Raw genomic sequence first — 25,395 nt, 5'->3', positions numbered from 1 at the left:
ACAGCAGAGCGCTTGCAATTGTGTTTGTATTCCGTTCGGGGGGGTCTCCATGTGGACTCTCCCCGGACGGAATACAAAAGCAGGTTAGAACAGGGCATAAGGGATACTCTACTTTAGGTGTCTGGGTAACATTGGCATACAGAAGGGAAAAAGGAAAACCAATCTTAAATAGCAGCCATTAACATCGAATTAGGGAGATCAGCCATGCTGTAGACATCAGTAGTTTATTGTCAAATGTTTTAGTTGAAACACATTCAAAATATGGAAACTGAAGTAAAAATACTATCCAAAAGGACTAGATTCTACTGGCATAATGTTTAACACATTACAGCAATAAAGATGGAAAAAAAAAATATATAGATATATTCACCACTGCCTCTACAGCTAGGTAATCATACTACACCAATTGTGCTGAAACAGAAGTGCAATGAAGATAGGTTACTACAATAAACCAACTGCCCAACACAATGAAAGGGGAAAATGCGGCCATGTTGGATGAGGTACATTTACTGAGAGATTAAGACAATAACACTTAAATGTACACAGTAAAGTAGGTGAACAGTCACCAAGTAAACATTTCAGATGTATAAGGTTTATTCAAGGTATTCAAATATGAAGCAGACTTGAAAGCTTAATGGCTCTGATGCTCCTCTAGTATGGTATGTTATACGCAGTCCCGTTCTATTTGCCGTTAGACAGTTCTGGTTGTGACAGGGGTACAACAATAAAGGGTTATTAAAACACAAAGAAAAAAAAAACAAAACAAACAAAAGAATAGCTGAAGGATAAAGAACGAACTGCTGGCAAACTTTCCCATGGATACATTGGAATGACATGATAAACCAGTCCAAGCTTTGCTGTATACTAGGGAATTCAAGTACAATACTTCCAGGTAACAGATTGCAAATGTAAAACTTTTATAACACAAAATATATATATGCATATATAAAATTATAACCATGAGAAATCTGTGTCCCATAAATGTATGAAATAGTGCAAGACTTGCTATCAAAAACAGAAGACCTCAAGTGACAAAAGTAAAAAGGGAAGGGGGGGGGACGACGACACTCAAACACAAACTTGACATATGCAAGAGTCTGATTTCGCCTAGTGGACTGGAAAAATACCTTTGTGCACAATCATTAGAGAGGCTCAGCAAACAGTTGCATAAGTCATAAGCAGCATGTTACTCCATGTGCATTCTTTTTCTAGTATGGATTTTCGATGTTTCCTGCGCTTCCAGAGGCAGCTTTAAGTGTTCACACTTTCTCCTTCAAAGTCATCACTGAAAATGACTACACCGGCTTGATATCTTCTGCTACATTGATAGTCTAATGGAATGTATGGTTATAGGCAGGTGGCTGTCCCAAAACTGTGCAATCCCACAACTTCCACTAGAAGACGTGTGCATCAAACATTAAGGAGCAAAGGAAAAAAAAAAAAAAAACTGCGTCTCAGGACAGTTTCTTCAAGAATTGTGCAAAAGAAGGGAAAAAAAAAGAAAAAGAAAAAAGGGGGGAGGGGGTGAAAAATGAAGTCATGGGTTAGAAAAATGACCCTGTATTAGAATATAAAGTGCATACACTTAGAGCTGCTGTTCGATTAAAGGAGCACGGACGACTCTCTTCCTCTGCTTCCAAGTCCAATAGGATGCAAAGCGGTTAACAGAAATGTGCGACTGGACACTTGCAGGGCACCATTTACAGATTATCCACTTTATATGCACTTAAGGGAGTTACAGTTTAGGGCTTCACACAGACATGACCATCAGTCCTTTGCACACACACTGTAGCCCCCCCACTATTGGTAACAGTATACCAATGGTAGTTATGGTGGAATTAAACTTAAAGAGGAAAAAAAAAAAAAAAATATAAAAAAAAAAGTCTACTGATGTACACATACTGCAGTTTGGTTAGGCAGATTCTTGAATGTACTGAAGCAGTTTGGCTTTGCAGCACAGTAAATCATTCACTGTACAAAATCACCAGCAAGGACTGGAATGATGTATTCATAGAAGGCACCATCATGCTTATTACATTACCAGAGAACTAAATACAATTGAGTACACTTTGTAATGGCGTCTCACTGTACAAAGCTGGAAAAAAAAAGGGCTCAGCAGGCAGGCTGAGTCATGGAAACAGCCTGCCATCTTGTAGCACAGATGGGCAAGTGCAAGAATTTGTCATTATGAAACCTCTGACTACTTCTGACCATACCCTCTGAAGTCAGGTTAGGGTTAAGTTCGGAATTAAATTAAACTCCAGAGGACTAACTTTTGATATGAACAGCACAGGTTCTTTGTGGCAACAGACCAAATGCCATCGCCTGACACACTTTGACTCTGTGTTCGTGGTTCTGAAGAGTAAATTAACCGTTCCTTCCTTCATTGACACAGGTTACTACGGGGCAGGGAGACACACTGCACTACTTCTGTTTCCAATAAAGAAACCATAATACTTGCAAAAGTGCAACAGAACTCTATTAGGACATGGGCCTCCAGTGTCCTTGGAAATACTTGCAGTGCTAATGGTCGCCTCAGTCACAGAGTCGGGATGTATAAATTAACATTTCAAATTTCTGTTGAAAAATAACGGCAAAAAGAAACTTCATCTCAATTGAAAACTGCAAACAAAAAGATGTTTCCATGTCAAAGAGCTTATGGGGAAGAAAAGGGAGAGGAAAAAAAAAAAAAAAAAGGCTGTGTCACATTCCAAAGCTAAAAATTAACAAGAATGCAAACACGACGAATAATGTACCACTGTAGGATTGACTGTATTAATGACTGATTTTCAGCGACGTTGGCCAGTGAAACGGCCCTCCATGGATGCTGCCCCTCTTCCTGTATTCAGCTTTTGTGACATTCCACCTCGTGGAGGGGGTCCTCTTCCATCCCTATCACGCATCATCCCTCCACCAATGATTCCTCGAGGTCCGCCTGCACCACGCTCATTGCGACGTACATCTCGACGGTCATCTCCACCACGGGTTTCTCTTTCACGGGCTGCCCTAGTTTTCTTCTCTTCAACATTCAGCCGAACTTCACCACGAAACATAATTGGCTAGAAAATGGAAGAAGATACAAGCATTTTCAATTTGATTTCTTAAACATATATGCACTAGTCAATCTTCTTTGTGAAAAAGAGAGTTTTGATTTTTGGCTAAGCTATGCATGTGCAACTGTAGTCTTTGAAGAAGTCAGAAGGGAAAGGAAACTCAGTCTCCAGTTTCTGGTCCCATCTTGACATGCAGGAAATGCCAAGAAATTCTTACCTAAAACTGTTACTGCTAACGACAAAGATTGGCTGAGCAGTCTTATGTATTGGGAGGAACCAGAAAGCAACTCAACACACAACCAAGCATTCTTTATATGGGATAGAAGTGTTTACCGTATATACTCGAGTATAAGCAGAATTCTTCAGCACAGTTTTAGTGCTGAAAAAGCCCCCCCTCGGTTTATACTCGAGTCAGCAAAAATATACATTTTTTTTTAAGAGAATGGGGAGTCTATGACCAGCCGCAATATTAATGTATAGAATCTCCCATAAAATAGTTGGGGGGAAAAAAGAAACTTTTAAAAATAAATAAATAAAAGTTCTAAATCCCTCCTTTCCCTTTGGAATATATATAAAAGTAGAAAATTACTGTGAAACACATACACATTAGGTATCCCTGTGTCTGAAAGTGCCCGTTCTACTGAATATAGGGGATCTGCAGTGCTCCTGTTCTGTCAGAAAGAGGTTAATAGGAGCACTGCAGATACCCTATATTCAGCCAGGCTGAATGCCAAGTGTGTGTGTGTGGGGGGGGGAAATCCAGTCCTCAAGCTCAGGGAAGGGGCAGACAGACAACCAAAACACCCCCTCCCCTTTCCCAGCAACTACTGCACCCAAAAACTCCGACCATTTTAATTTTTGAAGTTTTCCGGTAGCTTATACTCGAGTCAATAAGTTTTCCCAGTTTTTTGTGGTAAAATTAGGGGCCTCAGCTTATATTAGGGTCGGTTTATACTCGAGTATATACGGTATATTATACTAGTTCAAGCATTTCTGGAAATTGGGATGCATAATGGGTTTATGTTCATTTAACTTCTTATGTATTAAGTGAAGGGGGGAGGGAAATTCACATTTTTCTTTTATATTTCTAAATAAATTACAGATACTCCTAACAGAATTACAATTAAACAAGTTGTATCGGACAAATTCAGTGATCTGCAGCCATTAATGGGGATAATAGCAGCAGAAAAACTGATAAGCCTTAATACATGGTGCCATAAACAAACATCCCAGCAAGACCCTGCAGATAATTCAAGTTTTCATGAAAGCTCAGGTGTCCTTTAAATTATTTGCATTCTATTTGTAGTCTCCCTCCTCCTTGGGGCTTAACCCACCTACAGTTTTTTAGGAGCAGGATTCGGGGCTTGAGCAAGTGCATTACTGTTTATCTAGAGCCGTTTAACGTTAGGGTCAATGAACATGTTATACTCTAACGCCTGAGCTGAGGAGTTATAGCTTGGCTTTAAAACAAAGCTAAAATCATCCCTGTAATGCACAAATGCTTTCCTCTCTGCTTAATGGAGAAAAGAAAGGGGGAAAAGAAAAAAAACAAACAAACCACCAAATCACACACACAACTGGTAAAATGTTGCTAGTTAGATAGCTAAAGGGTTAAAATACACATAATGCATCAGAGTTATATATCAGTGATATTTATTTGAACCATATGTTCAAAATCTGCAGTGAATTTTGGGAGGGTTTTTGAAATTTTAATGTGACTGTTAAACCTGTGATCATTAGATTTTATATGTATATATACACAGAATAGTTCATATATCATTGTATTGTAGTCTGTGGTACAAGCTCTTGAAGCCTGCCACTGTCCGGCCTTAATAGTTATCAAGCATTGGCAGGTCTGGGAAGTCTTCAGAGGACTCTCAGTTGCTATTGTAATGGATAGCTCTGTTACTAAATATATAGTTATAACAGTTCTGAAATGCTTTTAATCCAATGAATTGTTACATCAGTAGTATAGAGTCTTTGAATGATAATGGTAGGCCTGTCTTTATAGTAGCATCAATAAAGGGGTTGGCTTCCCGTAAATGAAAGTGTGACTATAGCATCTGAGTGGTTATAGGGCTGATCAGACGTCTTTGATTATGGGCACTGACACCACATCCCTATTGTGTAAAACAGCAAAGTACCAGTAAGTTATGGGTACCAGCTCAGATACTGTTAGGGGGCCAAAGCTAAAACTCTGATATCCGCCATAATAGTACGGTGAAAGTCCTTAAGGGGTAAATAAGTAGCTGCATAGTGAGCCTATACAGAATATTAAGGCAATATTTAGTTTACATTTTTTATGACATTTCTAGCTATGTTAATTGTTCAAGTGTTCTCTAAAGCATTCAAAAGAGGTTTACTCCATACAGATACATACTTTTGCAAGCAAAATCCTTTGAACAGGTTCAGAATCGTCAAACACGACAAAGCCAAAGTTGGGAAGCTTCCCTCCAACTCCTTTGGTATTAATGCGGAGTTCCATCACGTTTCCATAACCTGCAAAAGTTCGTAACAGTCAGACTGCTGAAACTGACAACAAACAAGGCTGTACACAACAGAGTTCTGCTACAATACCAAGTCATTAGAAAAGGGTTTTCCCTAGAAACATAACCATATTTAAGTTTGTAGACATGTTTCTCCAGCCATCTTAGTGATGACAGTCAGATGTCTTTTTTGGCTGTCAATGGATACCCTCATGAACGCAGGAACTTTCTATACTCTGAGACCAAACTAGGATTAACTTATTGTGGACAAAATCAGACAGGGACACCACATGGATGAGAGGATAATCTGGCCACAATAAGAGAATCATGGCTGGGTTTCTGATGTGTAACAGTCCATAGAAAGCTCCTGCATTCGAGGATATATCCATTGGCAACCCTTCAAGACAACAAACTGTCGCGACTAAGATGGTGAGGGAAAAAAAAAAAAAAAAAAAGATTAACCCCTTCCCGACCCATGTGGTACTATTACCACATGGATGTCTAGTGCTTCACGACCGATGTGGTAATAGTACCACATGGATGTAAACAATCCCCGCAGCGCAGTGCGGGCGTTCTTGGAGCAGGTGTTAGTTGTATCTGACACCTAACAGCCTGCTCCATCACCCTCCATCAGACATGAGTGCTGATTTTGGGTTTTAACCCGTTGATTGCCGTGATCAAACATGATCACGGCAAACAACGGGTTGCCCGATCTTGTAGGGATCCCCGGCACCCCCCGCTGCGAGATCGGGGGGTGCTGGTATCCCTACCATGTAGCCAGGGGTCTGATTAGTCACCCCTGGCAGTCCTGAGTCCCACTTACCTTTCTTATCCTGTGCGGGATCTCCTGAAGCTGTGCTGTCCCGTCCGCACGAGCCGAGAGCTTCACTTCCTGTTTACAGAGTGATAACGTGCAGGCTCTTACTGAAGCCTGTGACTCACTCTGTAAACAGGATCAGTGATGCAAGCTTCACTCATGCAAGTGTCCCATAGGGGACACATGAAAAAGTTAAAAAAAAAAAAAAGTGGAAAAAAAAAAAAAAAGTGTTTTGAAACAATTAATAAAGTTATCAAGCCCCAAAAACCCTTTTTTTCTATAGAAAATGAATTATATAAAAAAAAACCTAAAAATTAATAAAAACAATACATATTTGGTATCGCCGTGTCCGTAACAATCTGTACAATAAAACTGAAACAATATTTAATGTACACGGTGAATGACGGAAAAAAAAACCGGAAAAAACCCGCCGGAAGTAGTGATTTTTCGCCATCTCACCTTACAGAATGTGCTATAAAAAGTGATCAAAAAGTCAAATGCACCTCACAACAGTACCAATAAAAAGCACACATTGTCCCGCAAAAAATAAGCCCCCAACCAACACTGTCAACCAAAAAATAAAAATGTTACGCCTCTCAGAAGATGGCGATGCAAAAAACATTGATTTATGTCTCCAAATGTGTTTTTGTTCTGCAGAATTAGTTACGCATAAAAAAATAATATAAATGAGGTATCGCCGTAACCGTACCGACCCACAGAATAAAGATAATATGTTACTTATACTGTACGCTGCATGGCGAAAAATTTACAAGGTAAAACGCAATACCGGAATTGATTTTTTTTATTTAAATCCAGCAAAAAAAGAGTTAATAAAATGTATTCAGTAAGTTGTAGGCACCCAAAAATGGTGTCATTACAAAATACATCTCATCCCGCAAACAACAAGCCCTTATATGGCTGCGTCACCAGAAAAGTAAAGAAAATATAGCATCTAGTAATGCAAGAATAAAAACCCGCAAAAATCGCCAAATCATTAGAATACAACTGGCGGCGTCAGGAAGAGAATATATAAGCTGTGCGAGCGAATATCAGGGGACACCCCAGATTTAGAGCTTACGAGGGAAAATATACCAGAAGTGACCCCAAAGTAACCCCCAGAGTGACTCCCCCAATTATAGGAGCTACTGGGACATAGTAGGAAATTCGGTGTTTGCAATGTCCTCCGCACCGCTTATATATTCCCTCTTCGCCATCCGCTGTGCAGTCACGTCTGGGATACTAATACTCACTACACCCCCTGATAAATTCTTTGAGGGGTGCAGTTTTCAAACTGGGATCACACCTTTGGGGAATCCACTTTTCTGGTACCCTACAGGCTCTACAAACATGACATGGCGTCCAGATACCAAACATCTGAATCTGCGCTCCAAAAGCCGCATCGCGCTCCTTCCCTTCTGCGCCCTGCTGTGAGCCCAAACTACAGTTTATGGCACATATATGACACATGTATGATACTGGTGTACCCCGGATAATGCACGTAATGTCATATGTGGGTATAAATTGATATTAGGGCACAGCCAGACACAGAAGGGAAGAAGGGTTATTGGGTTTTTGTAGCACAGACTTAGACGGTTTGTTTGTTTTTTTTTGGATGCCATGACACTTTTGCAGAGACCCTAAAATTGCCCTTACAGAATGGGGTCACTTCTTGGGGAATTCCAGTTCACTGGCACCTCCAGGGCTCTGCAAAAACATCATGGCACCCAGAAAGTCCCTCTAAATCTGTACCCCAAAAGCTAAAAAGCGCAGTGCTCCTTCCCTTCTGAGCCCTGCTATGTGCCCAAGCAGCAGTTTATACCTACATATATAATTTTTTGCCCCTCAGGATGGCCCACTTAATAGTTTTAGGAGTGCAGGTCTCTGACAACACGAAGTGGGTGCAACCTATTGGGCACCGAAATGGCAGATTTCTTTAAAAATTAAAATTTTCATTTTGTACATTAATTTTTGGGAAGCATTTTTAGGCTCAAAATGATAATACCCCTTTATTCATTCCTTGACAGGTGTAGTTTCTAAAATGGGGTCACTTTTGAGGGGTTTCCATTGTATTGGTACTTTAGGGGCTCTGCAAATGCGACATGGCACCAGAAAACTGCCCTCAAAAGCCAAATAGCCCTCTTTCCATTCTGAGCCCCGCCATGTTCCCATACAGCAGATTATGGCCACATATGGGGCATTGCCGTGTTCAGGAGACATTGTGTAACAAACTGTGGGGGGCTTTTAATTCTCTAACTACTTGTAAAAATTAAAAATATGGCGCTAAATGGACGATTTATTGGAAAAAAGTAATTTTTCATTTTCACATCTCAATGGTAAAAAAAAATCTGTGAAACACCTGTAGGGTCCAAGTGCTCACTAAACCCCTTGATAAATTCCTTGAGGGGTCTAGTTTTCAAAATGGGGTCATTTGGGGAGGGGGGGGGGTTTCCACTGTTCTAGCACTTCAGGGGCTCTCCAAATGTAACATGGTGCCTGAAACAGATTTCAGCTAAATTTGCCCTCTAAAATCCCAATAGCGATCCTTCAGCTCTGGACCTTACAGTGTGCCCATACATCACTTTACATCCACATAAGGGGCATTTCTGTAGTTGGGAGAAAATGCTTGACAATTTTTTGGGTGCATTTTCTCTTTTAACCCCTTGTGGAAATGCAAAATTTGGGGTTAAAGCAACATTTTATAGCAAAAAATGTCACTTTTCCTTTTGTTGGGCCAATTCTGTTACACTCCTGTAGGGTCAAAGTGCTCACTATACCCCTTAGTAAATTCTTTGAGGGGTATAGTTTCCAAAATGGGGTCACATTTGGGGGTTTCCACTGTTTTGGCACCTTGGGAGCTCTGCAAACGGGACATGGTGCCTGAAAAGTATTCTAGCAAAATCTGGCCTACGAAATCCAATTAGCGCTCCATCCGCTCTGAGAGCGACCGTGTGCCCGTACATTAGGGTACCAGCACATATTGGGTATTGTCGTGTTCGGGAGAAATTTTGTAACAAAATGTGGGGTGCAATTTTTCCTTTAACCCCTTGTGAAGATGAAAAATTTGGGGCTACAGTGACATTTTATTATAAAAAAAAGTAATTTTTCATTTTCACATCTCAATGGTAAAAAAATCTGTGAAACACCTGTAGGGTCCAAGGGCTCACTATACCCCTTGATAAATTCCTTGAGGGGTCTAGTTTCCAAAATGGGGTGACATTTTGGGGGTTTCCACTGTTTTGGCACCTTGGGGGCTTTGCAAACGGGACATGGCGCCTGAAAAGTATTGTAGCAAAATCTGGCCTACAAAATCCAATTAGCGCTCCATCCGTTCTGAGAGCGATCGTGTGCCCGTACATTAGGGTACCAGCACATATGGGGTATTATCGTGTTCGGGAGAAATTGTGTAACAAAATGTGGGGTGCAGTTTCTCCTTTAACCCTTAGTAAATGTGTAAATTCTAGGGCTAAATGAATATATTAGTGACAGAAATTGAAAAATGTAAATTTGACCTCCATTTTGTTGTAATTGTTGTGAAATGCTGAAAGGGTTAAGAAACTTTCTAACTGCTGTTTTGGATTCTTTCAAGAGTGCAGTTTTTAGAATGGAGTGATTTTCGGGGGGTTTTATTAGAGAGGCCTTTCAAGTACCCTTCAGAACTGAACTGGTCCCTTGAAAAATGTGTTTTGGAAATTTTCTTGAAAATTTGGAAAATTACTGCTTGACTTGTAAGCCTTATAATATCTGAAAAAAATGAAAGGGTGATTAAAATTTGATTGCTACATAAATCAGAGACATGGTTAATTATATTTATGAAAAAATTTGGGTAGTATGGATTTCTATTTGAAAGGCTTGCAATTTCAAAGTTTGAAAACTGCATTTTTTTCAAAATTTTCACCAAATTTCCTATTTTTTCATAATGAAAGACAAAACATATTGACAAAAATTTACTACTGACATAAAGTACAATGTGTTACGAAAAAACAATCTCAGAATCACTTGTGTAAGTTAAAGCGTCTCAAAGTTATTGCCATTTAAAGTGACATGTCAGTTTTGAAAAAAGAGGCCTGGTCCTCAAGTCACTTTTGAGCTGTGTCTCTATAGGGTTAAAACACTAACATTTAATATATATATTTATTTATTTTTTTAATTGGTTTACTAATTTAGATGTGCATATGTTTATTGTATAGTTTCTAAGTGTAGGTTCATCTTAAAAAAAATATTCAGATATCAGGTTAGATTTATTATATCATACCTTAAAGAAAATAGTTGTCCATTACAACCAAAACACAGCACAGCTTAGCTAGTATTTTGCCTTTGTAAACTTAGAAGCTGTGCTTTGATATAGGCATTTAAGAAAAATCCACCCCACAAAGTACAGAAAACATTAAATATCCTAAAATCTTTGGCAGATTTTCATATTGAAGTCCCAATCAATTACAGAAATAGGGGAAGGGAATTGGAGAAAGATGGAAGGCCCCCGAACATCTCTAAGGGATCGAGGGGATTGGGAACTGGTCTAGAGCCACAAGAATGGATGGTAGTCTATCATTTGGACCCACCCATCAGGCTGTAGCTGAATTCAGGTGAAAGACACTGGAAGTTACAGCCGGCAGAAGATCCCACTAGGACTTGACCAGAAAAGGACTCTACACACCTAGGGTGCAAACACCTAGGGTCCTTCATGACAAGTCAGCTCTAGTTTGCTTGGGTGGTTTCCTGCCTACCACAGTAGTTCTCTCTGACTCAGAGGCCAAATAAGAGTCTCCCAGGAACCAAATTAGATCAAAATAATCTTGGCATAGCAGTTCTGCTAGGAGTGTGGGTCCTCTGAAGTAATCATACTATAAGATCTGTATCAGGAGGAGACACAGAATCCTTGGTGGCAGAACGATCAGCATCATGGAAAGCTCAGCCTAGAATTTTGGGGTCGGTGGCTTCTGCTTTGAACAAGTCAGGAAGGTAAGAAGGACTACAAGGGAAAGAAAGAAGACTGTCCAATGATGGATTCCACCCAAAGGAGGATTATTCCCACCAAAAAAGGCTGTACTCACTAGGGTTTAAAGTGACAACCCTGAACTGCATCAGAAAAAAAAAAAAAGTAAACAGTGCTATGAGCAGGAAGGGGACACCCCCTACCACCACTGGAAAACCACTCTAGGAGGAGAGATTAAGAGAGTCCCAAGGAGGAAGAAGGGCAAGATGCAGCACAGACTTGAAAGAGGCCAAGGGCTAAATTAGCAAAGACATATCGCAACCTTGAGGCCCCGGACGCGAAACTCACCAGACGGGATCATGAACATACCCCCATCCCAACACAGCCTCATTGTTTCAGGGGGGACCCAAGAGCTTCATCCAAAGGTGAATGGAAGCTGAAGGACAGTGCAGGCACATATAGTATGCATGCTACACCGATAGCTAAGGAACCAGGAGGGGCACAGGACTGTGGTGACATTGCCAACTGAACCAGTAGCAAGCGGAACGGGGCCAAGGTGTTAAAACCTCAGCAGCCCAAATAGAAAATCCTAGAAGCTCATGCACTGGAAATTGCAGGGGCTGGAGAGATTATACTCACCTGTCTGGCATCTTTGGGAGATTGTAGGGTCCCCCATTGGGCTGAGAAGTCCAGTTGGAACATAATTTTGGGTGAAGCCACTAATAATTTGCATGCTTGAGGTGTGCCTAACTAATCACAGAGGCTCATACTGAATGAAAAAAATGACGCATCTTTACAGAGTAACATTATGCCACTTCTTGGCTTGATTACTTTAGATACTGTTTTGCACGAAAAACATTACAGCAGTTTAATTCCTGGTTTTGTAAAGTCCCACTCCTTCATAAATGGCTGACAGCGATATTCAGTCAGTAGCTTTAAAGCTCATCGGTTACACAATATTGATGTACAATATTCATTGACTTTATTTTGAAGCCAGAGTCATAGCTTTCTTCACATCCTACACTACATGCCAATTTGGGTACTGAATTCTGAATAATGAGGTATAAGCAGAGACCTAAGACAGTGAACATTCTAACCAAATACTTAGTAACAACAGCAGTTATGACATTTTTGTTTCTTTATATTATGAAGATTAAAACAATCCTAAATTTACTCACTCATAAAAAATTCCTTCAGTTCACTTTCATCAATATCATGAGGTAAGTTTCCAACGAAGAGCTGGTGACTGTCAGGGTAGCGGAACATGCGCCGGTTATCAGACTCGCCCTGTTCTGTGTCACCTCGACCTATCAACACAAGCAAAGACCAGTTACACAGAACTTTTTACCTATTTTCAGTGTGACTTAATCACTATAATTACTTGAGGACCCATCTCCAGGTCTGCAGCATCTAGTAGGTACTTTCACCCTGAGCATCTGAGTTTAGTTTATCCAAATCTGTTCGGCCATTACCAAAATACAAGCCCTTCAAGTGTAAATACAAGATAAGGGGGTTGTCTGGGATAAAATAAAAATTAATCCCTAAACTAAACCCACTCCCGCCTAACTTCTAATTTACTTTGTTTTAAACAAACAAACAAAAAAAAAAACACAGTATTTTCCGGCGTATAAGACGACCCCCAACTTTTCCAGTTAAAATATAGAGTTTGGGATATACTCACTGTATAAGACTACCCCTCTTCTGTGGGGTACCTCTTTTTAATGCATACTTACTCCTTGGCATACTCTTTAATGCTTTTTTTAATTTGCTTTCCAATCCTGTAACCGCCCCAGGCACACTTTCTGATAATCCGGTGACATTCTGTTTGCCAAACGGAATGTCACTAATATTTCTCCTCCACCCCATCATACCTGTGTGTCTTCCTCTCTGGGAACAGCACCTCCTCTGCTTTAACTCTGTTAGCGACTGCGCTGATTGGAGTTGCGTCCGGCACATGCACAGTAGAGATAGCACTCCATCTCTACTGCACAGGCATAAGAGGCATTTTCGGTCTGTTCACATGCCGCCAGAAGTGCCATCTCTACTATGCAAGCATCTCCAGCCTGCATACCGCCAGAAGAGTGAATGGAAAGGAGGAGCCATTCCAGAAAGGAAGTCTAAAGAGGAAGACACGCAAGTATGATGGGGTGGACTGAGTTAGTTAATTGGGAAGGGCTAGTGAGAAGGAAGTAGTGTGGAAGCTACACCATGTAAAGAACTGCAGAGGATGCCAGGAGCTCCCAGAGAACCCCAGAAATCACGCAAAACACTGTTAAAAAGGTATTTGGGTGTACTTATTAACCCATTAATAGCACTAATAGACCTTCTAAAACAAAAAAGTTGTTTTTTTACCCGGAAAACTGCTTTAACATATATTAGCCAAGCAGCCAGCAAAATGCAGTACACAGACACCTCTTCCCTGAGAAACCACCCACTTGGCTAGTGTATTAGTATGAAATCAGATGATGGGCCTTTCAGACTTTGAAACAGGTCCTCTTTATTACAGGTCTCATATTATAGTTAAAATTGAGAAATTTTCTGTTAATCCCAGGAGATCAGCCATGTAGTCACCCTTGTTTACAGTCCTGTAAACAGGAGCCTCCTAGCGGTATACTGCCTGAGGAATGACTAAGGGATCTAAAAGACAGTCTGCCACTAGGCTGAAGCACATTAAATCAGCAACAATGTTATATTCAGGCTCACCTTACGTTAACACTTTTTCGCTGCCTGCCGTTGTTCATTCTGCTGATAAAAAAATGAGCCCGTGGTCATGTGATGAGGACACAGGTGCACAGCTCATTACCAAGCAGATGTCTGATTACTGTGCTGTGACTAACGAGCTGTGCATCACATGACCACAGACTGATTTTTATCAGCAGAATGAATGACAGCAGGCAGAGCTCTAGGAAACTGAGAGGAATGAATACATTGGAGTATATTGGGTAAATTATATAACTTTTATTTTACAAACAAACATTTTTCATAATTTATGTATTTTCTAATTTAAAGTTATATTTAAGTTAGGTTTTCTTCTGGCAAGAAAATTGTTTTGGTGCTGTAACTTTTTTACTTGCGAGTTGTTTCATCAGGGACGTTGTTCTCGTGCATCATTTTTGGTATATATAGGTTACTTTTTAAAAAATATTTTTTGCTTATGTTGGGCTGTGATTTTCACTATTTCTGCAATACTCATTTTTCTATCATTACAGTGATAAACACAATATCTTTGTTACATACAGATGTTGAACTGGTTAACAAGATTGATGGATCCCAATAGTGTGATCCACCCCTGAAGTCATGCTTCTCTTTTGTTGTTTGTTTTTTTTTAATTAACTCTCTCCCTGCGCTCTACGATAAAACAATCATTGGCGGCAGTCCAATGTTACATGGCATCCTGCAGCACCACTCTTGCCACTCAGACCCCTACCCCCACATCTCCCTGCCTGTTCTACAAGATTTGATCCTCCCACTGGCAATACCCATAACACCTGAGCAGCAAGATCAGTGCTCCAGGGCTGAAAGCCCACCCCCAGTGCACCAGTCCTGCAAGCAGCAATTTTCTCTCTGCATGTAATCGTGTGGAAACCACACAGTCCTCATTATGGTCTATGGGGTCTGCGGGTTTCCCTAGGCAAACGCTTTATTTATGCGTATAGGTTTCCGTTCAGGGGTGGAGTGGGGGTTCCCAAAGTGGACCCCCTGAATGGAAACCTTAACGTAGATGTGAACTGGGCCTAAGACTACAAAGATGCTTTTCTACAAATCAGCAAGTTACACACAAAGATATATTGTTTATCACTGTAGTGTGCTGTGTAATACAGTGGTGGCAATGGAATATGCTTGGAGGAGGTGGTAAAATCCATTTAAATGTTCACAGTTTCAAACATTGCAGAAAGCAATAGTACAAATGAATACATGAAATTCGTAATTTATCTAGGATTACCAAACAAAACGTCTCCTATGAAAGTTACCTGATCTTGGGCCCCTTGGCTGAAAGGCTGGACGCTCCCGTGGACGCTGTTCCCGTGTACGAGGAGGCTGGACTTGCGTTTCTGGTTTGCTTTCAGTACGTGTCTACAAACAATGCAAATAAACAGGTATTACAGAGCAGCTTTTTCACTCATGTTAATGCATAAACGCTTGTGCTATTTTTGTCTACACCACTGAAAAATGGCTAAAACTGATCAAAAATACATAAACACGCGCGTGTAATAAAACCCTAATAGTTATTTTTTTTATTCTTCAGAAACTGTAGGCTAACTGTAACAAAAACAAAAAAATCTCAACCCATCAGACTATACTAGTAATGAACATTAAATTTCAAGAACAGATTAACTACATAAACAAAACAGCCACAGTTCAATTACCTGTGAGGCAGCAGCTTTTATTACATGGGGTGGAATTCCCGATGATGGGACAGTCCCACTGGGAGGCAGGTTTTTACTGGTCACTGATGCCCACGAAAAAGCCTACAGAAATGATGAATGCTAGAACTTAGGATACTTAACACTGAATTCTATCTGGAGCACAGCACAGTACATACACCTGCTTTATCTAAATAATGTGGTTAGAACAATACTGGAAGAATCTAGATTCCCTACAAACAAATATTAAACTAAAATTAAACCAAAACTGTAAAAGTGATTGTGAAAAATGTGTACATGTTCCCCAACCACTCCTCATCTGCATGCTAGTCTCTACTTGTACATCCAGTCTTGACAAACAGGAAATGGTCATTCAGCCATTGACTAGCTGAGGTGGGACATTGCTGTGGCCAAGGACTGCCTGAGTGGGCAGTTCCTGTGTGTGGAATAGTTAAGCAGTGGCCCAGGGAAGCATTGGCACGAGTAGTTTTGTTAAGTAGTTAGTAGTTTTGTTAAGTTTCTATTTTTTTTTTTTTTTTACAGTCCCATTAGGGGACTTGAACCAGCGGTCATCCGATTGCTGGTTCAGTATTATAGGCTGCAATATTCATCCTGAAATTAGACCCAGGATTCCATAAAAACAGATCAGCCTCCCCTGAAGACTGTGCATGGGCACAACTTTGTTAAGCCTCTTAGATGCCGTGGTTATGAAGGAGTGTGGCATCAAAGGGAGTTAACTCCCACCAGGGGTGCTACAGTAGGGTGCGAGCTGTGTGTTACCAAGTGCCTAAAACGCCAAACATGTTATGTTCAACATAGAGATTCAGTGGTATTTGGAAATATTGACATTCATTATACAAATGTAAAATTGGAAAATAACCTTAGGAGGTTCTTGTGGGAGAACAACTGGCTCAGTAGGAGGTGGAGTTGGAGATTTTTCTTCAAGTTCCTCTATGTTTTTTTCTTCTTGTTCAGGTTTCAGATCCTCATTCTTTACTTCTGATTCTGGCTCAGGTTCTGGTTCATTTATAGTCTCTTCTAAGGATTCTTCTACTCCATTGCTGAAAACGCCAGAAGGAAAGAATGAATTGTCAGCTAACAAAATAAATATTAATAAAGAACAGAAAGGAAAATTCAGAGGCCAAAATTAAATAAAACTTCTTAAAGAAAAAAAAATAATGCAGACATAAAAACATTTGCTTAACCTAGATTGATTGCTCAAGTTCAAAGATAAGATGATTATGTAAAGCTATGAAATATTTGTTGTTAAAAATTGTCACTTTCAGAAAACTTACGGTAACCTCATTTAAAATGAGGTGTTCCATACACATAAAAAAATCCTTTTCTATCACTGGACCTCTCTTTCCAGCAGCAGGTTCTGTGGCACATTGACAAGTCTGAGAGGTAACCTCTTCACAATCAGCACATAACAGTCATGTGCCATTTGTGAAAAGGCAACGGCTGATCCCCATGATTGGCTGCGCCGGTCGCCTAGTACAAAATGGAGTCACTGGTGTATCAGCCAGGAAACCTGTACACAGAAGACTAGAGCTGCAGTATCAGGCTTGGTTACGGAGAGTAAAAGGTTTTAATGGTTATAGTTCCACTCCGAAGTACTATTAATACACACACACACAAAATTATTTTTAAAAAAGTCAAGACACCGCTTTATACACACACACACACAAAATTTTTAAAAAATTCAAGACACCGCTTTAATAGAGCATGTGATCCTGGAACACAATCTAATGCAATATTAATATTGCTGTTTTGTGCCCAAAAACACTCTAAAGTTGCTGCTGCCGATAATGTTGGTGGTATTGCCGGGGGATGGAAGTTAGGTCTCTCTTCATCCTCTATAATGCTTTGTGTATCCTGTCTGCACACTGGGGTCTGTAGCTAGGGTGTTAATCATACACAGCAAGCATTTGTACAGACTGGGCATTTGTGGCAGGCAGACGTATCAGATCTGTCCATCACTGGAGTGAGATAACAGTGGATAATGAAAAGCTAAATTAAATTATTCACTGCTTTAGAGATAATAAGTGCAGCCCTTGCTGCTTAAACTGGTCCACAGATCCTAACCAATCTGGGCTGATCTGCTGGGTTCTGGGGACAGACTCCCTTTTAAAGAGGACCTTTCATATCCTCTACATTGTAGAGTCTACAATGTGGTAAGTTATATATACAGCTGACTGTGATGCTGAATTCAGGCATGTGCGCCAGTGCCAGAGATGTTAGTAACATTAGTCTTGGCTATAGATATCACTGCACTGTCAAAAGGACCAGATTCAACTTAGCCATTGTTGGCAGCTATAACGCTGAGCTGTGAGGCCAGCCCACCTGATAGTGCAGGGATCTCTGTAGTTGAATCTAACAGCACAGATATCTCTAGAACCAGGGCACATACATGCAATTGCGTCAGCCACATCATTACATACCTTATTAACCTACCAGACATCCTTTTAATAGAAAATAGGCTGTAAAGTTCCCATTAGCTATGCTCTAATTAAGCATTACCAGGGAGATTCTGTCCATGTACTCAATGCAGCATGTGGAGCTGCACCATTTACCAAAGTGGGGACAGTCATTTCAAATAGCTGTATCTCAGTTTAATAGAATAATAAGAAAGCCAAGATCAGCTTTAATATGCTGCCAATATTGAAGTACTAGCTGTAACAGAATCTGAGATATCAAAAGCTCAAATTCCCATCCATGTACAGATGTGTATGGACTTTCCCTAGTAACAGCTTAGTAAAAAGTTGCTAAGTAGAACTTTACAGTCTGTGTTATAATAAAAAGGAATAATAGATTTATTTTATAGCACACGTTCATAAGTTATTTCCACAATGAAAATGATAGGTAGGGGATCTTGACACAATAGTACTTACGATACTGGGTGAGCATCATAATATGAATTGTTTGTATTTTCTTGCACTGGTTCAGGAGATGGCTGCCTCTCCTCTTGTTCCTCTTCCACTTCCTCCTCAGATTCTGAAGAATCAGACAAAATAAAAAAATATATATGTAAACAAACTAACCTAAAATTCAAGTACCAAGTGTGATGCTGAATGTGAAAATACATTATTAGCTATTCACTTGCCTTCATCCATTTCTGCCTCAGAATCACCAAAAACTTCATCCTCATAGCGAAATATGTCATTGTGAACGTAAAATTTATTTGGAACAGATCCCTACAAGAAAAAAATAAATAAATCTTCATAACCTTACAGAAACAAAAAGCTGAAACGCACCCATACATCCCCTGGTTTACAAGGGAACATTTCCCTGTACCAAAATGTTTTACTCCCATTTAAACACAGTAATTGTCATGAATACACTCAAACAGGCCCCCATCTGGTTTACATTATCGGCAGTAAGGTCCTTGACAACCCTCTGACATGTCATCAGTTGATTTTTGTCATCAAACTCACTCGTTGGACCTGTAACCTCAAGTGATCACATGGCAACACAGAAAACGCGACAGAGTTTGTACATGAAGATTGTAATTTTTGTAATCTCTCAAAAAAATAAAAAATAAATACTGGCCCAGAAATTGGAAACAGCCTGAGTTTTTTTTGTTTTACACAGTTTCCCAGTACATCATATGGAATATTTATTAGTCTTACAATGAAATACAATCTGTCTCACAAAATATAAACCCTCATACAGCCCTCTGAATGGGGAGAGGTGGAAAAAAAAATTCTATATAGGTTTTAATGGATTTTTGAAATATATATAATGGATTATATATGGAATATATCTAATGGATTTTTAATGACGGGGATTAAAAATATGAAAACCAAAAAGAAATACCAAAACATGGCTTTAGCAGGAAAGGGTTAAAGACACAGATCTGCATGAAAGCGTACAAGACACAAACACTTACTTCTGGAGCAAGGACAAAGGTCTGCATGAACTTTCGCATTGGCTGACCATTGTTGGAAAGTTCCCCCATAACTTGGACAACTACTCCATCACTTAAGGTAGCATGTGCATCAACATGACGGATCTTGGTGCGACATTCACTGAACTGAAGGGACATCACCTTCTTGTGTATCTCCTGTAATTACAGCATAACAAACCATAGTAAATATAACAATGAAAACATACATACATTCATAAAAGTTTATGTTTTTCTTCAATCCTTAAACTATAATTTTATCATCCCTTACCTATGTGAAACATACTTAGCTGGTCCTCCAGACCAGTCACCTTATCTCTGCTCCAGAGATTAGCTACTCCATTCACAGAATTCCTGCTGCCATCTTCACTGACACAGTTGGTCAAAGACATTCCAACTCCACTGGCAAAAGATGAACTAGAGTCTACATCTGTATGTATTTCTATCTTTTCCACCACAGGCATTTGAAGAAGATTGCTTGAAAGGTCGGCTCTGACACAACCTGTGCAGGACCTCACATGCAGAAGAATCTTAAGCTCTGCACAGGTAGGCAGGGCTGATCCTGCGTGCAATCTTTTTCAACTAATCTATGATGCCATGAATAAGAATAACTTGTTTGCTTGAAGACACATAGGTACTACTTTTTACTGCTCATGGTACTGTATTCCATAAGTTAATAATGGAATACATTTTTTACAAAGTGATTCTGTACCCATGTGCTCGGCATGTTTCCTGTTTGCAAGTTGTGTTCTGCTTTGCCTGAACATTCATCTCAAGAATTGGGCCAGAGCTTGTCAGATGAGCTGGTGTGTTTTTAATTTTCTACAATTGTCTCCCAGTAATCCCTGTGAAGGGAAAGAAAACTAGTAGGCATATGAGACACAGGCATTGGTCCATACCTTCCTAGTGAGGAAGTGGATGGGTTGGAGCAGTGGACCTGCATTTTAGAGATATCAGGATGCTACCTTACCTACCTCAAGATGCTATTAGTCATAGTGTAACAAACTAGAATACATTAATGACTTATTCCTTAGTAAATCCCTTGGCCTTCTCGCCCTTACTGAGACTTGGATCCAGCAGTCAGATACGGCCTCCCTTGCTGCTCTGTCTCATGGTGGCCTACAATTCTCACATACCTCTAGGCCTGACAACAGGCAGGGTGGTGGGGTAGGCTTACTTCTGTCACCACAGTGCATTTTTCAGGCCATTCCACCGGTACCCTCACTCATGTTCTCCTCATTTGAAGTCCATGCTATCAGACTTTTTCGCCCACTCTCCTTACGGGTAGCTGTGATCTACCGTCCACCTGGCTCACCCTACCAATTTTTGGATCACTTTGCTTCCTGGCTTCCCCACTTTTTATCCAGTGACATTCCTACCCTCATCATGGGTGACTTTAACATCCCTATTGACACCCCTCACTCCCCAGCTGCCTCACAGTTCATCTCATTAACCACTTCTCTTGGTCTTTCACAATGTTCTTCTTCTGCCACACATGTAGGTGGAAACACGATTGATCTTGTCTTCCATCGACTCCTCACAGTTTCTAAATTTACTAACTCTGCTCTGCCCCTCTCTGATCATAACCTTCTATCTCTCACCATCAGTGCCCTCTCCCCTTCACAAGATACACCTACCCAATACACATATAGGAACTTGCGTACTATCGACACCCAGCACCTCTTAAGATACTCTACCATCCTCTCTGTCCCCCATCTCCTCAATCTCCTGTCCCAATCTGGCCACCAGTCATTATAATGAAGCCCTTAAAAATGCATTGGATGAGGTGGCTCCCCCCTCCACTCGTAAAGTCCCACGTAGGAGGCAGCAGCCCTGGCACACGCCACAGACACGATTTCTTCAGCGGTGCTCTAGGTGTGCCGAACGTCTCTGGAGAAAATCACGCTCACCTGCAGATTTCCTCCACTTCAAGTTTATGCTTAAAACATATAGTTCTGCCCTTCACCTCGCCAAGCAAGACTATTTCACCGCCCTCATCTCTTCTCTCTCCAGCAATCCTAAAAGGCTTTTTGAAACTTTTCACTCCTTACTCACACCCAAGGTGCAGACGCCATTCACAGACCTTAGTGCTGATGACCTGGCCACGTATTTCCATGCTAAAATTGATAAGATCCGTCAGGAAATCACTGCCCAAGCCACAGGTGGCATTGATCCCACCACCTACCATAGCAAGGATCCCCTCACCAACCGCACTTCAGACTGTCCATTCTCATCTTTTGAACCTGTTACAGAAGAGGAAGTCTCCCAGCTACTTTCTTCATCTCGCCCCACAACCTGCAGCAGTGACCCCTTCCCCTCACACCTTCTCCAATCTCTGTCGCCTGCTGTCACTACTTACCTTACTAAAATATTTAACCTCTCTCTCTCTTCTGGAATCTTCCCATCCTCCTTCAAGCATGCTGTTATAACCCCGCTATTGAAAAAACCCTCCCTGGACCCATCCTGTGCTGCTAACTATCGACCTGTCTCTAACCTCCCCTTCATCTCTAAACTCTTGGAACGCCTGGTCTATTCTCGTTTAATCCGCTATCTCTCTGCTAACTCTCTGCTTGACCCCTTACAATCTGGCTTTCCCGCTCTGCACTCTACTGAAACGGCTCTCACAAAAGTCTCCAATGATCTCCTAATGGCTAAATCCAATGGCGACTTCTCTCTTCTTATTCTTCTGGACCTCTCTGCAGCTTTTGACACTGTTGACCATCATCTCCTCCTCAATAGGCTCCGCTCAGTTGGTCTCAATGACACGGCGCTCTCCTGGTTCTCCTCTTATCTCTCAGACCGCACTTTCAGTGTATCATTTGCGGGCTCTGTTTCCACCCCTCTTTCCCTTGCTGTTGGGGTTCCTCAGGGCTCGGTCCTCGGCCCCCTGCTCTTTTCTCTCTACACAGCCCCCATTGGACAAACCATCGCCAGATTTGGCTTCAGGTACCATCTTTATGCTGATGACACCCAATTATACACATCTTCCCATGACATCACCCCTGCACTCATACAGAACACCAGTGACTGTCTCTCTGCTGTCTCAAATATCATGTCCTCTCTCTATCTGAAACTAAATCTCTCCAAGACTGAACTACTACTGTTTCCACCATCTAATAGATCTGTCCCTGATATATCCATTGCAGTCTCAGGTCTTACTATAACTCCTAGGCAGCAGGCCCGCTGCCTCGGGGTTATTTTTGACGCAAACCTTTCCTTCACCCCTCATGTTGAATCACTTGCACGTTCATGTCACCTCCACCTCAAAAACATCTCCAGAATACGCCCTTTCCTTACCAGAGATACACTAAAGACATTTATTGTCTCTCTGATTCATTCTCGCCTTGACTACTGTAACTCCTTACTAATCGGTCTTCCCCTCACTAAACTCTCCCCTCTACAATCTATTCTGAATGCAGCGGCCAGGCTCATCTATCAGGCTAGACGCTACAGTGATGCCTCTGGTCTGTGCCAGTCGCTACATTGGCTGCCTATTCAATATAGAATAAAATATAAAGTTATCACACTCATCCACAAGGCTCTCCATAATGCCGCACCTCCATACATTTCCTCCCTCATCTCTGTCTACCGCCCAACCTGTGCTCTCCGCTCACTCAATGACCTAACACTTACATCCTCTATTATCAGAACCTCCCACGCTCGTATACAAGACTTCTCCCGAGCTGCACCACTTCTCTGGAATGCTCTACCCCGGACAATCAGATTAACTCCCAATTTCTACAGTTTCAAACGCAAACTAAAGACGCATCTTTTCAGACAAGCCTATCACAATGTCTAACGTAAACCCTTAACCGTCCTCTGTCCCCGCTCCCACATTACCCCACATGATACGATGTCATCTCAGGATAACTTTATAGGTCCAAGCTCCATCCACATGTTACAGGACACGACTGGTGACGGCTCAAAGTTTTATGTTTGTGTAATGACAGTCACCTCTATTACAGAAGTGTCTGACCCCTGTATAAGTAATGCTGCCCCTGCTACCTCTTGTGTCACCCCCTCTACCTCATAGATTGTAAGCTCTTGCGAGCAGGGCCCTCAGTCCCATTGTGTGAAATGATTCTCTTTGTAATGTATCTGTCTGTATTTTAACCCTACAAATTGTACAGCACTGAGGAATATGTTGGCGCTATATAAATAAAATGTATTATTATTATATCATGAATGAGGACTGGGAAGCTAATCATTGTAACGGAACCAGCAGCTAGTGTTTCAGGATGGAGGGTCACTTAAAGGGAGTCTATGAGTAGCAACATGCATTTTAAACTAAAGACATTTCAGATTAGCTTTAAGAAAGGCTATTCTACTACCACCTCTGGTTAAAGAAGACCTTTCATCAGATGGGGCACATGCAGTTTTATATACTGCTGGAAAGCTGACAGTGCGCTGAATTCAGCGCACTGTCGGCTTTCCCGATCTGAGCCCCAGGTAAAGCGCCATCGGTCCCGGTACCGTAGGGCTTTACAGTCAGAAGGGCGTTTCTGACAGTTAGCCAGGGACGCCCTTCTGCCCAGCAGCGCCTATCGCGCTGTACTGTGGAGCGAGGAGGAACGCCCCCTCCTGATAATACTCGTCTATGGACGAGCTGTGTGAGCAGAGTGAGGGGGCGTTTCTTCTCGCTCCATAGTACAGCGCGATAGGCGCTGCTGGGCAGAAGGGCGTCCCTGGCTAAGTGTCAGAAACGCCCTTCTGACTGTAAAGCGCTACGGTACCTGGACCGATAGCGCTTTACCCGGGGCACAGATCGGGAAAGCTGACAGTGTGCTGAATTCAGCGCGCTGTCAGCTTTCCAGTAGTATATAAAACTGCATGTGCCCGATCTGATGAAAGGTCCTCTGAAAGGCGCCGTTTTTTTTTTTGTTTTTTTTTAAATAGACATCTTTTTTGAAATATGCAAATAATGCTCTGGGAGCACAGGGGGCGTGCCATTCCTACAAGCCTCCTGAGATGTTATGGTGCTCCTCTTCTCTGAGGCCCCCTGTGCTCTCTTTTTTCAATTTAATATTTTATTTATTACATTGTGTCCTTATAAGGTCATAATAGACCTTTGGGGGTGTCTAAACACTATTTCTTTTGGTGGATAGGCAGTTTTCCCCTGTAACTAGAGCTGATGCATTTAGCCCCAGTTACAGAAGGAATGCAGCCTCCTGCCCGTTACTGAGCTCTAGAACACATAAGCTCTAACAGTCTCTGATCTCCGGCAGATCAAATGACTGCCAGATCAGAGGGGGAAATGCATCATGACAGCTCCAATAGCTGTGTATACAGTGCTCAGTGAGAAAAAAAACATAGTCCACAGCTCCCCGACATCAACGTGAGTCAGCTGGACCCCAAGTGCACGAAAAAGTACACCCCCGGCTGGGGCAAACCAACACAGAAACCAAATTGGAGAAATTTTCAGCACAAAGGGTCTTATAATAAAACTTAGCTTTTATTGAGAAAGCATAAAAATAGGCACCAGATATAGGAAACGCGTAGGCTTGTCTGCTCAACTAAACATGCATATTCTTATGGAGCATATTATGTAAGTTCTTTTTGTTTCCTATATCTGGTGCCTATTTTTATGCTTTCTCAATAAAAGCTAAGTTTTATTATAAGACCCTTTGTGCTGAAAAGTGCTCAGTGAGCTCTGTGTACACAGGGATCAGGAAGTCGGGGATGGCAATAAACAGTCCCTGCCTTCTCTAGAGAAGACAACCAAACCAGATAAAAAAAAAAGCAACTAAAACAAACATAATATAGTAACATAAAAACTGACTTTGTTGCCCCCTAACAATCAGAGTTTATAGCCATTTCCAAGATGATCGGGCCAATACT

At 41.2% G+C, this 25,395-nt stretch overlaps 1 protein-coding gene across 1 annotated transcript in view; it reads right to left on the bottom strand.

The window, feature by feature from the left end:
• Nucleotides 1-210: 210 nt before the first annotated feature.
• Nucleotides 211-25,395, bottom strand: part of G3BP2 (G3BP stress granule assembly factor 2) — a 31,967-nt gene continuing 6,782 nt past the window's right edge. Inside the window, exons 4-12 of the mRNA XM_075285236.1 lie at nt 19,543-19,716; nt 18,757-18,847; nt 18,545-18,647; nt 16,534-16,714; nt 15,657-15,758; nt 15,261-15,363; nt 12,468-12,596; nt 5,434-5,552; nt 211-3,059 (exon numbers count right to left, since the gene is read on the bottom strand). Coding sequence (XP_075141337.1) covers nt 2,790-3,059; nt 5,434-5,552; nt 12,468-12,596; nt 15,261-15,363; nt 15,657-15,758; nt 16,534-16,714; nt 18,545-18,647; nt 18,757-18,847; nt 19,543-19,716 — 1,272 coding nt within the window. The 3' untranslated portion in view covers nt 211-2,789. The remainder of the gene's footprint in view (nt 3,060-5,433; nt 5,553-12,467; nt 12,597-15,260; nt 15,364-15,656; nt 15,759-16,533; nt 16,715-18,544; nt 18,648-18,756; nt 18,848-19,542; nt 19,717-25,395) is intronic.

The sequence above is a fragment of the Leptodactylus fuscus genome, chromosome 1 (genome assembly GCF_031893055.1).
Source record: "Leptodactylus fuscus isolate aLepFus1 chromosome 1, aLepFus1.hap2, whole genome shotgun sequence".
Taxonomy (NCBI): Eukaryota; Metazoa; Chordata; class Amphibia; order Anura; family Leptodactylidae; genus Leptodactylus; species Leptodactylus fuscus.
This window is presented reverse-complemented; position numbering and strand designations above follow the sequence as displayed.